This window comes from Trichechus manatus, unplaced genomic scaffold (assembly GCF_000243295.1).
Source record: "Trichechus manatus latirostris isolate Lorelei unplaced genomic scaffold, TriManLat1.0 scaffold00295, whole genome shotgun sequence".
Lineage (NCBI taxonomy): Eukaryota > Metazoa > Chordata > Mammalia > Sirenia > Trichechidae > Trichechus > Trichechus manatus.
In genome coordinates this window covers 648,280-660,425 of record NW_004444231.1, presented here as the reverse complement: position 1 = coordinate 660,425, position 12,146 = coordinate 648,280, and the positions used below count along the sequence as shown (strand labels likewise).

General features: G+C 45.2%; 1 protein-coding gene across 1 annotated transcript; it reads right to left on the bottom strand.

Moving 5' to 3' along the window:
• Positions 1 to 387: 387 nt before the first annotated feature.
• Positions 388 to 7,884, bottom strand: MRPS18B (mitochondrial ribosomal protein S18B). Its single transcript, XM_004390368.2, has 7 exons — positions 7,799 to 7,884; positions 6,525 to 6,633; positions 6,326 to 6,423; positions 6,134 to 6,202; positions 3,323 to 3,389; positions 1,417 to 1,476; positions 388 to 986 (listed from the first exon to the last, which is right to left on the bottom strand). Exons 1-7 carry the CDS (start codon positions 7,874 to 7,876, stop codon positions 691 to 693), a joined length of 777 nt encoding a protein of 258 aa, XP_004390425.1. The 5' UTR covers positions 7,877 to 7,884; the 3' UTR covers positions 388 to 690.
• Positions 7,885 to 12,146: the final 4,262 nt, after the last annotated feature.

Sequence of the window (12,146 nt, the reverse complement as noted above, 5' to 3'; positions counted from 1 at the left end):
GCCTCATCTCCTGCCAGCTTCCTGGCAGCGGTCCCTGGAGACCGTGTTCTTCTCGCCAAGCCAGAGAAGGCCCCTTAGCAACGCTGCCTCTACGCCTCCCACAGCTGTGGGTGCCATAGCAACGTATTTTTTCGACTAGCGTCTCGTTCTCGAGCTTTTCAGCCCCTTAGTGAACAGCTAGGCATAGTGGGCGTAGGGGGCCACACAGTTGCCAATCCCTGGCTGCTTCTGGTCCCAGGAGGGAAGATCCCATGGTGAGGCTGCCTCAAGCCTGCCTTCTCATCTCCCCACAGCACCACCCCATTCATTTACTTATGTGAAAAAAACACTCAGCACCCCCACATAGAATGGCATTCATCTGAAGCTCGGGCCAAAGCAAGACAAAAACAGGAGTGACAAAGAGCTTTATTGTTGAAAAGCTAAGCTGACAGAAGTCTGGAACACCAACAGAATGTTTAACCCATCTATTTACATTGAGGGGTTGAGGTTTCCCGTACCCATCTGTACATCCTTCAGTCTCAGGTGTATTTACCCTGTTCAACAACCACCATTTGTTTCCTCTGGCCCTGGGCCTGCCACTGGTTACAAAATAGACACAACTCTTCAGGGTGACATGGACTATAATCTGTTCCCATCACGTAATTCCTCAGCTCTAGTCCCTCAGCCTCCCCTCCCAGTCTGCTGCAGCTCCTATACAGCACTCTGGGGTCCCGCCTGATCCGTGGAGGCAGCTTCAGATGGAGCTGTCGGGGGCGCCTTGGGCATTTTCTCAGGTGGGGGGCCACTCTCTTCCTGGAGATGGCCCTGGTAGAGCCGGCGGAGGCGGGACAGCTCTCTCTCTGGGGGCTGTTTCCAGCTGTACCACGGGTACCAGGGGTCTCCTGAAATCAGGGTAGGGGCTGGTGGAGTACTACTCACAGCTCCGTGGGAAGTACTGAAGTCAAGGTCACGGGGTTCAACCTGGGGAATGTGGTAACTGAGCAGACCTAGAGGAAATTAAAAAAAGGAGACAGATAATAAGAAAACCAACTTACAAAAAGAGACCAAAGAGGCAAGTACGGGCTGACACAACCTGGGCTCTGCCTGCCCTACAGGAGAGGGAGGTGGCATCTTTTTCTTGTTTGTGCAAAGGTGCCATCAAGCCCAGGGCCAGAAATTTGTACAAAGTTCCTCCTATGGTCTAGCTATGGCCTTGGGACCAACAGTTGTAAAATAAGAGAGAAAGAACAAGGGGACAGGGCAACGACATAGTAAGGGACTCAGGAGGGGGGCAAGTGACAGTGGACTGTGGAAAGAGATTCTGGTAAGAACATGTTAGGTGCTACCCTCTCAAATAAGCAGAAGCATTTATATCCATGCTCCAGACCTAATTCTTTCTGCCTACCAGAACTGCCCTATGGCCCTTCTCATGCTCACCATGATCCCTGGCTTTCTGGATGGCTTGGGTCAACTTCTTGTGCTGCTTCATACAGATTCCTATAGGGAGGAAGAAAGAAAGGTGGAGAGAAAGATAACTCAGCACTAGTTTTAAAAGGCACAATCAACAAAAGAACAGAACTGCTTCTACATGGTGACAGAGGATTAGATTTAGGAGACCTGGTTGTATCCAATGACTCCATTTCTCTGACCCCTCCAGGGCCTCAGTTTCCCCATCTGCCTGATGGGGAGAATCCTCCCTCTCTGAGAGCTGGAATGGGAATGAAGATTTAAGAGGGTCTAGCCACTACAGAAAGGTGACTGGGTGTTATGGATTAAATTATGTCCCCCAAAAATATGTGTTATAAACCTTAACATAGAGTATGCTTGTTGCCATGAGTCAGAATCGACTTGACAGCACACAACAACGTGTCTGTGGTCTAGCTATGGCCTTGGTGATGCAGAGGTTAAGAACTTGACTGCTAACCAAAAGGTCAGCAGTTTGAATCCACCAGCTGCTCCCTGAAAACACTGTGGGGCAGTTCTACTCTGTCCTGTAAGGTCACTATGAGTCAGAATCGACTGAGGGCAGTGGGTTTGGTTTTTGGTATACCTGTGGTTACAATTCCATTTGGGAATAGATTATCTATGTTAATGAGGCAGAATTAGTGTAGGGTGTATTTTGAGTTAATCTCTTTTGAGATTGTTAAATTGGACAATCCAAAGAGAAAGATTCAATAAAGGAAGAAGGGATTTCAGATCTAGGGAAGACAATCTGAGAGAGTAGCAACAATAGCCCCTTAGCCTTTTACAGCTTGGCTCAAAACTCCCTCTTTAGAAACTCTGACAAAATACACTCCAAAGATCATACTGCCACCTCCAATAACCACACTGTTGTTAGGTGCCGTCGAGTTGGTTCCGACTCCTAGTGACCCTATAGACCAGAGTAGAATTATCCCATAGGGTCTCCAAGGAGTGGCTGGTGGATTTGAGCTGCCGACCTTTTTTGTCAGCAGCCATAGCTCTTAACCACTGCCCCACCAGGGCTTGATTCAGATTATTCTTTGCAAATTTATCTTGCTTTAGGGCAGGGGTTGGCAAAGTTTTTCTGTAAAGGGCCAGAGAGGAAATATGTTAGGCTTTGGGGGCCCTGCAGTCTTCGTCTCAGCTATTCAGCTATGCCCTTGTAGCCTGAAAGTAGCTGCATAACATATGTACACAAGTGGATGTAGTTGTGTTTCAATAAAACTTTATTTATAAAAACAGGGAATGGGCCGGATTTGGCTTGCAGGCCATATTTACGGAATAGATACAATCCTGAATTATTAAGCTTACAATTCCAAATTTGGGAAATCTAATTGGATCGTCAATGGTATAAGAGAACTTACTTGACAGCCAATTTATTTATGAGAAAAGTAACTTTCTCTTTTGTAAAAGAGAAGAGACCTTACATTAAGGAAAAAAACACCACAATTTACCTTTTAAGAGCTATGTTTAGATAGATAGTTGGCTTACAGTGGTACCTGCCTTATGAGTTTTCTTTTATCTATATATCTAATTGTTTTAGCACGGGAGTATTACCATTAAGCCAAGATTTCCAAAAATATCAACCACATTTTTCATGCCTTAAGTAGGAGTCGGAAACCCTGGTGGCATAGTGGTTAAGAGATATGGCTGCTAACCAAAAGGTCAGCAGTTTGAATCCACCAGGTGCTCCTTGGAAACCCTACGGAGCAGTTCTACTCTGTTCTTTAGCATCGCTATGAGTTGGAATCAACTCAATGGCAATAGGCTTTTTTTTTTTTTTTAAGTAGGAGTCATGAACAAACACCTGTTGTCTGATTGAATAAACAAGGAGTGTCCTAAGGAAAAGCTACTCTGGTGGTGAGGAGGATGATGGGCTAACCTGTGTATGGAGCATGGAAGATGATACCCGTGTGGGCGCACACAAACTGTTCCAAGAGCTTCACATTCTGTGGGAGAGAGCAGGATAGAAACATGAGGAGAGAAGGAGGGGAGAGCAACAAGACCATCAGAGACTGAAAGTTCACAATCCCTCCACACTCAGATGGACTTTAATCCCTCTACACCTCTCAAGGTACTACCCTCTTTCATGGTCCAAATTTGTTCCATCAACTTGCTGCACCTGTTCTTGATAACTCCCAGCAACCTCTTCCCCCTTCCTGTCCTTTCAAGAACTACATGTGCATACCCTATGTTCTGTCACTGAGACTCAAAGAGAATTCTCTTCTGCAGGGATTAGGTTCTAAAGCCAGCCCTTTGGGCAAAAAACCAGGGATGGTCAAACTTGGAAATCCCTGAACTCACCCAGAAGATACAGTATATGTAATCACATACATGTATAAATGATTTAATGAACGTAACAGTGAGCAGTATATAACATATATACTGTTACCCATTGCTATCAAGTCAATTCCGACTCAAGAGATCCTGAAGGACAGAGTAGAACTGCCCCATAGGATTTCCAAAGAGCAGCTGGTGGATTCAAACTGCCTATCTTTTGGTTAGCAGCCTGAGCTCTTAACCACTGCGCTGCCAGGGCTCCATAATATATATATCGACTAAAAATAACTTTACAGTTTCAAATACATAGAATGACTCTCAGCCAGCAAGTTGCTCTTAGCAAGAGACCTCTGAAGAAAAAGCAGGTATACTTATTGAGTGGAATGGCAGAGAGAATCATCTACACTACTCAGTTTGTAATCTTTCTCTCTCTTGTTCTCTTTATAACCAATTATATACAGTTCAATCAGGGAAGTTATTTATGTGACTCCTCTGTAACCTATGTCAGAAGGAGATTAGAGCGGTCGGGCACACGACTGATACATGGATGCCCTCCAACTTCCCTGAAGACCAGCCATTCTGCTTCTACTCCAGTAACTTCACTGCAAGCTAAGAGGGGCACTTTCCTATTATCAGTTTTATAAAGTTGTCTAATTCTTTAAAAACCAAGTCCCGTCCTCTTCGCAATGTTGAAGGCTTTTTGAAAAAACAGCCTAGCAGAATCTATGCCTTGCTTCATATATCCACCCTCTAGCACCAAGTTTCAGCCTGCCATTGAACACTGACGTAGTAATGACACAAAAAAACTCAGAAAAAATTAGTCCAATATACTTGTTAATAATTCTGAAGTGAACCTTTTGGGCACTGTTCTCTTATTACAAATAGGCATTTCTCTTACCTGCCAACTTAGACTGTAAATTTCACATAAAAGGGATGAAACTTTTTAGTACAATCCATAGTAGAGGGGGAAGCAGGGGCGCTGGGCTATTAAGAAGCGTGGGGCACCTATGGTAATCTCTCTTACATTGCAAAAAACCAAACCCATTGACTGCTGAGTTGATCCTGACTCATAGTGCTGCCCCATAGGGTTTCCAAGGCTGTAAATCTTTACGGAACAGGCTGCCACATCTTTCTGCTGGGGAATGGCTGGTGAGTTTGAAGTGCTGACCTTTCGCTTAGCAGCTGAGCACTTTAACTACTGTGCCAACAGGGCTCCTTTTTTTTATACATACATATATATATATATATATATATATATATGTTTTTGTTGTTGTACTTCAGGTGAAGGCTTACAAAACAAGTAGTTTCTCATCAAACAGTAGTACACATACTATTTTATGACACTGGTTAACAACCCACAACATGTCAACCCTCTCCCTTCTTAACATTTTTTTTTTTTTTTTGGTGAAAATATACATAGCTAAAGACACACCATTTCAAAAATTTCTACATGCACAGTTCAGTGACATCGACTACGCTCTTCCAATTGTGCTGCTATTCTCACTTTAGATGAAGGCTTACAGAAATAGTTTCTCATTTAACAGTTAGTACACATGTTGCCCTATGACAGTGGTTAACAACCTCACAACACATCAACACCATCCTTACTCAACCTTGGGTTCCCTATCACCAGGTTTCCTGTCCCCTTCGGCCTTCTGGCCCTTGTCCCTGGACTGCTGTGCCTCATTAGTCCCATTTGGTTTTACGGGGCTGTCCACTCCCCGGCTGAACGGTGAACCTCGGAAATGATTTCACCACTGAGCTAAAAGGGTGTCTGGGGGCCATACTCTCGGGGTTTCTCCAGTCTCCTTTAGGCCAGTAAATCTGGTCTTTTTTTTGTGAGTTAGAATTTTGTTCTACATTCTTCTCCAGCTCTGTCCAGAACCCTCTGTTGTGATCCTGGTCAGAGCAGTCAGTGCTGGTAGCCGGGAACCATCTAGCTGTACTGGACTCAGTCTGGTGGAGGCCTTGGTAGCTGTAGTCCATTAGTCCTTCGGACTAACCCTTTCCTCTTATCCTGTTCTCTTCATTCTCCCTTGCTCCCGAGGGGATGAGACCAGTGGAATATCTTAGATGGCTGTTCACAGGCTTTTAAGATCCCAGACGCTACTCACCAAGGTAGAATGTAGAACCTTGTCTTTATAAACTGTGTTATGCCAATTGAGCTAGATGTTCCCCGAGAGCATGGTCCCTACAGCCCTCCGCCCAGCAATTCAGTCCCTCAGGGAGTTTGGATGTGTCTATGGAGCTTCCATGATCTTTCCTTGTACAAGTTGTGCTGGTTTCCCCTGTATTGTGTACTGTCTCACTCTTCACCCAAGATATCACTTATCTACTGAACAGGGCTCTTTTTAACACTGCAAAGAGGCTCCAAATCCTTATCCTGGAGAAAAGATCTCTGGATTCTCCTTACCCGAAAGTCAACGTGCAACTTGTGATCCCGGCAGATGGGGCAAGGGTTCCCAGCAACTTTATTCCCACGCTGTAGAAAGAAGAAATTGGCAGGTGCTGTTCAAAGCCCAGTCAGAAAAAATGCTGCTGCCACTGCCACCATGACCTCTTCCCCTCTCCATGTCCCACCCACGTGCCACCCTCAGAAACTCACGATACATGTCTTTCGAGTTCGCTGTGAGGGTACACCACCTTTGTGGTTGCGACGGTAGTCAGCCCAGACAGGGCGAGAACCATAGCGGTTCTGGTATTCTAAAATATGGAACAGCACAAGTTATTTCTGGGTGGAATAGGGAACAGGTCTCTGTGCACTTATCTCAGACCCTGATTCTCTTTTCCCCATCTAGAGATACCTTCTGAGTCCAGATATTTCCAGGGTTCATCCTCATAAGGAGAAATGGGAGCTGGGGGCAAAGAATCTTCCTCAGGAGAGGCTTTAGTGCAAAGAGCCTGGAGGGAAACCTATGAAGGAGTGAAATATGAGGGCATGAGTTCCAAGAATGGGCTCTATTATTTTGCTTTCCACATTTTGGGAAAAGGACGCATGCTCACTGTGTTAATGGAATGTAGCAGGAATATGCATGGAAAGTAGTACTTTTTGCTGCGGTTAAACTGGCACAACCAACAACTACTCTCCCTACCTTGAGATGGATGCTGAATGAGAAGCTAATATTAGGGGGTAACTAGGATAGGTGACGGGGGAGGCAATCTTACTTGAGAAGATGCTTCAAAAACCTGATACACATTAAGAAATTCAATGCTTTTTGGGAAACTGAGTCTGGTGGAGGAAGAAGAAAAAAAAGGGGAGCATGTCTGGGCTCTTGGAAGTAGATGTCTGGAGGGGAGGGGATGCATAGGACAAGTGAGTGTCCAACCCAGTACAATTCTGAGTCAACGAGCTGCCGAGCCTCATAAAAAGTTGAAGGTCAACATTCCATAGAAAAGAACAAACGAGTCCTAACGCTAGCATTAAAGCTCCCAAGCCTGTTATTAACTCAGTGGTGACCCCGTCTCTCCACTCTTCAATCCCACTTTAGGGAGTGGCACTTGGGCAAGCCTTCCCATCTGACACTGCCCCACTAAGAACCTGCCCTGCCTTACCAAGAACCTCCAGGGTGGTGAGTACGTGAGGCTGGAGGAAAATCTCAATCCAAAAGACTAAGTTCACTTTTCAAGTGATTTAGTGAGATAAAGTGAGTTGGGAAACTGGTCACCCAGGTCGTGAGAACGTATCCTGATTTTACTGAGAAATGGAAGAGCCAGTAGAAGGTAGGGTCCTTTAACCCAGGGACACTCCAGGCCATCGCAGATTTAGACACCATCTGCATAGGTGGTTGTGCGTAAGGATCAAGTCCAATACCTGGCTATTTAGGTTAGATAGTAATTTGGGAAAAGGATGACCTCTAACCCTGGCTCTCTGTCCTCCGCTCAGAATTAGAAAATACGCGCAATACTGCGGTGGGTAGGAGTGGGTAGGGTGGTAGAAGCAAAGTGTTGCCTAGACCGCCGAGACATGAGCACGTGGGAAAGTCTCCGTCTCAACCTCCCAAATTTCCGACAGTGGAGCAACGACCAAGAGAAGGTATAACTAAGTTAGGACTGTACAAAATGTGCTCCGAGGAGCTACCTGAACTCCGTAGGCACTTCTGAAGAGCGAAAGGCTAGGAAGCCGCCTCAGCAGCGTGCTCACTACAGGAGCCGCCATCTTGACGTACGCTCGACGCACGCGCGCCAGGGAAGGCAACTGCGCATACTCCCGGAACCTGACTCGTTAAGGACGAGCCCGCAGTGCGGAAGGCGGCCGCGCGCTTGCGTCAGGACGGAAGCGTGAAAGGGGGGGCCGTGGGGGGAAGCCAATTTCAACTGCGTCACAATCGAATTCGACCTCAAAATTGCATTTTTTCTAAACTAGCCACTACGACTTCTAGATCTCATACTTACAGCTTGCTTTTCAAGCAATTTCGAAGGCGATTTTGGCCAGGATCCTTTCAGTGCGCATGCGCCCAGTCAGTTATCTCAACCCAGGGTAAGAAGTGTTCGCGAGGGGCGGAAGTTGTGGAAGCAGGGGAAAGGGCGGTGCTAGGCTCTGCGGTCACGAACACGCAGGGGGAGCAGGAAGGAGGCGGAAGAGGGAGTTAGGGGGAAGGGCAGAGCGAAGGCGAAGGAAAGCTAGCCAATCAGTTCGCGAGTTGTCTTTCAGGTTGGCCAATGAGTTCACGCCTCGCGCACAATGTCTCGCGACAAGGGCGTTTCTCTAGCACGTTTGGGCGCGTTGGGCGGCGTCCCCGTATAAAAGACTCCTCCCGAGCGGCCAGCCGCCATTCTGGGGTTCGTTTAGAGGTAAGTTTTGATGATTTGTTGGTTTGAGGGTAGATTTTTGCGGAGAGCGTTGAACTAGGAAATGGAGAGTATTTATGGGTTCAGTTGAGAAACAGGGTTTTTATAAAGCGGCTGCATTGGGGTTGGTATTTGGAAGTATGTTTTGGGAAAAGAAGGTACTCTTGGGTGTTTTAAAAGCAATCGGTACTGATTACGTCTTTCTCCCTTGTGTTCCTTTTATCCCAGGTTTGAATTTTCTTGGAGAAAGAAAGGCCGGCCACGAGGAAAAAAAGAAACAAGCCGCAGCAACATCTAAGCCCTTGAAAGGATCCTGAGAGGGGGGAAAGGGAAAACAGCAGCCACCAGCCCAACCACTTGTGTCTTCTGCCCTCCCTCCCACCTATCTTGCCCCCCACCAGCCCACGCTGCTTGGGACTTGAAATCTGTGGCCGAAGGACCGTCACCACATAACTGCAAAAATAATCAACCACCCTCCCATCCTAAACCCACCCAAATTCACTCATCCAGCGTTTAAATTTTTTGAATCCACTCAGAACCTTTTTTACGACCCCCCCTCCCTAAATGGAGTTGGGTGGGGGGGGATGAATACTGAGTTGGCCTTTGATTTTTTTAAGAGACTTTTTGATCCAATGAGGCCCTTCTTCCCCAAATAATTGAGTTTTGGGTCCTGGTTGGTTGTTTTTTTCCTCCAAAATTTTAATCCCCTTCCCCCTGAGCCCGAGGTGCTGACGTCGCAAAAAAATTGGATAGTAAGTGTCGAATTTTCAAAAACCAGCCTTGCAACAAGAGATCAACGTTTCCCGTTGTGAAACCAAAAATAATGAGAGGAAGAAATGAGATCATAGAACAAATAGAGAACTGGAGAAGGACCGATTCGGTCACTTAATCTCCATTAAGAAGGGCCTTTGGGTCTAAACAGTCGTGTTCTCTCTCCCCTACCATCTACCTCTTCCCTGCCCAACTGCAGGCAAGGAGAGGGTGGAGGGAGGGCCAGCAAGTGAGGATTTTGACGGTTAACCCTTGGTAATCCAGCCAATTTCCAGACTGCCAAAGCCATAAGTGTATGTTTATAAAGAGGAATGGCTACTTTCCTCTGCTTAGCAGCAGTCTTCAAAAGGGTTAATGAGCTCACATACAAAAGATGGTGGATCTTGTGGCCCAAAAGTCCCACTTCTTTGTGTGTGAGACGAGCAGGGGCATCTTTAAATTGGCCAGATCAATAAGCAATCTGTACATAAAGATTGCAGGGTAAGGAGATAGGCAGAGAGAAATAATAGCTGGCTATGACTTTAAATGATTGTTAAATCAATTTTAATGTAATTTGCTTGGGGTATTTGTGTGGTTAAAATAGGTGGCAATCTAGGAATAAAGATTGCAAGACACTTAATTTAGGGCAAAATATAATCTTAGTGCCAATACATACAGGATAATAGTTGGAAAAGTAAAGAATGTCTTGTAATTGTTGCAGATTGCATAAGTTATTTAAAAGCAAAAATGATTTAACATTTTAACTTTATTTTATGGAAGGGAGGGATACAGTTAAATAGAGGGTGGAAAGTTTGGGAAATGTGGAATTCAGGAGTATAACTTTAAAAACCATTTAGTGCAATTGAATGCTAGCTTTCTAAAAGATTGTGTCGTTAAAAGCAATTTTTTTCTTCCCTGCTTCAATATGGCGACTTGTCCTTTTGTCTTCCAAGCGGCGTTGCAGTTTGTGTCTTGACCCATTTTTCTCCTGTCCTCCCACCTCAACCCATTTGTTGAGAGGGGTCCAAGTCCTCCCCTTTTCCCTTTATTGGGAGGAAGGGGGTGGTCGGTGTTGGTAGATTGAACCTCAATTGCAAATTCAATTCTCCCAGAAAATTGTTATTTTTAATATTATTTTAATTTTGTTTTTCCCACAACGCTCTTACTCAAAAAATAGGTCAAAGATTATTCAGCACGGGGGGCTGGTTTTAATTTTTTTTTCTTTGTTAACCGAACAGGGGTGTTTTATAATGTAATCGTAGTTACCGGCAGAGCCGGATAGCTTTTTAGTTTTGAGTCCTCTTCTCCATTACAAGATGGCGTCTCTGCCTCTTTGTTGCTTTTCTTCCCCTTTGCCATCCAGCGCTTAGGGCCGCCTTAGAAACTTGGTCAAGGGGGAGGAGCAGTACTGAAAGGTGATGTAATCAGCTTTCTTCCTCCACTCTCCACCCTCTTGAAACTCCACCCCTGAGCAGATGCCTTCTGGACTCTGAGCAGGCTGCTTGCTAAGGAGAAGACGGGAGAAGAAATTGTTTTTATTTTCTTCAGATGTAGTCTTTTATACCCTTTATCGTAAAGGGAGCAAAAAAAAGCTGCTAGGAATTACGTCTTGAGACTGCCCATCTCCTTGGGCAGCTGTAGTTTTTAATTTAGTGGTCAGAGTCCATTGCTTTGATGTTCACCTTTCATGCATCACAACTGCTTGGAAGTTTTCACCACTCAATTGCCAGTCAAACCTCAACTGTACTTTAAGCTCTCGGGGAGTGTGTGATTGTGTTTATCTGTGTGTTGGGGGTATACTGGGGAAAGACAAGGGCTTGAGAAAGTAACTTGAGTAGACAAATGGGGTCTAATAACACCAAAATGTGCCGTTTCTGCTCAGGAACCAGTCCTTGGGCCTCTTGCATTTGATCGTTTTGTGTAATGAGAATACGGGGGAGAGTGGGTACTTTAGGACTTCCTTCTAAATCGCCCTTATTCCTGCCTCTCGGTTTGGGTATAAACTCTTTGTGTTCAGTGCTGTGTCACGTTCTCCAGTTGCTTAGCTCCTGTACATTGGTACTAGGATGAGAAGTGAATCTTTAGGAAAAGAGGCGGCAGTGGTAAACTCAAGGCAGGGGGAATCAAGCTACGGTTTCTGGTAAGCAAAACCTTTCTGGTATTAATTACATTTCACAACCTTCATTTCTTTTTTCCAAAGAGCCACTTTTTTTGAATTTCTTTTTCCTCCCCTTCTAAAAACTCCTTAAACGTTGATGGGAAAATAGTGTCCTCTCCATTTTAACTCGTGCTGTAGCATTTGGTGCATGTTCGAAAGCCATGCCCTATCTGAGAGTGGTAGTTGGTGTCCTGTCTCTTACGTTTCTTCCTCGCAACTTTTCCAAAGTCACAAATCTTTCTCAGAATCTCCGTATACTTTTTATCCTTTAAAGATCTGCATTGAAAGGTGGAGGTTTTAGACAGAATTGGAAAGCCATTTTGTACAACTGTCCTGAGGTGACTTGGGCTAATTTTCTACTTGGTATGGACTCCCAAATTATTACTTAAACTTCTAGATTGGATGGGAGGGACTCTTCACATGTCTATTGATCACAAGTTTTTTTTTTTTATCTTTTAAGCAGTTTGTCATGTGCCTCTGCAGCATAGCTTCTTTGGGAGCTGAACATTCTACCCACTGGGGTTCCTGATCTCTAGCGAGCAGGGGCTTAATAAAGAAGATCTTCCTTAACATGGGAGATGGGAAGCAAGAAGGTCTACTAGGAAAACCAGATCCATCCAGAGAACCTTGGAGAGCCTGATCCCTGTAGTTGGTGGCCAGAGTTCTATTCTGGGATCCTTTCCTATGAGGAGTGGGGAGGGGGGGAGTGATTTTGGATTCCTTATTGAAA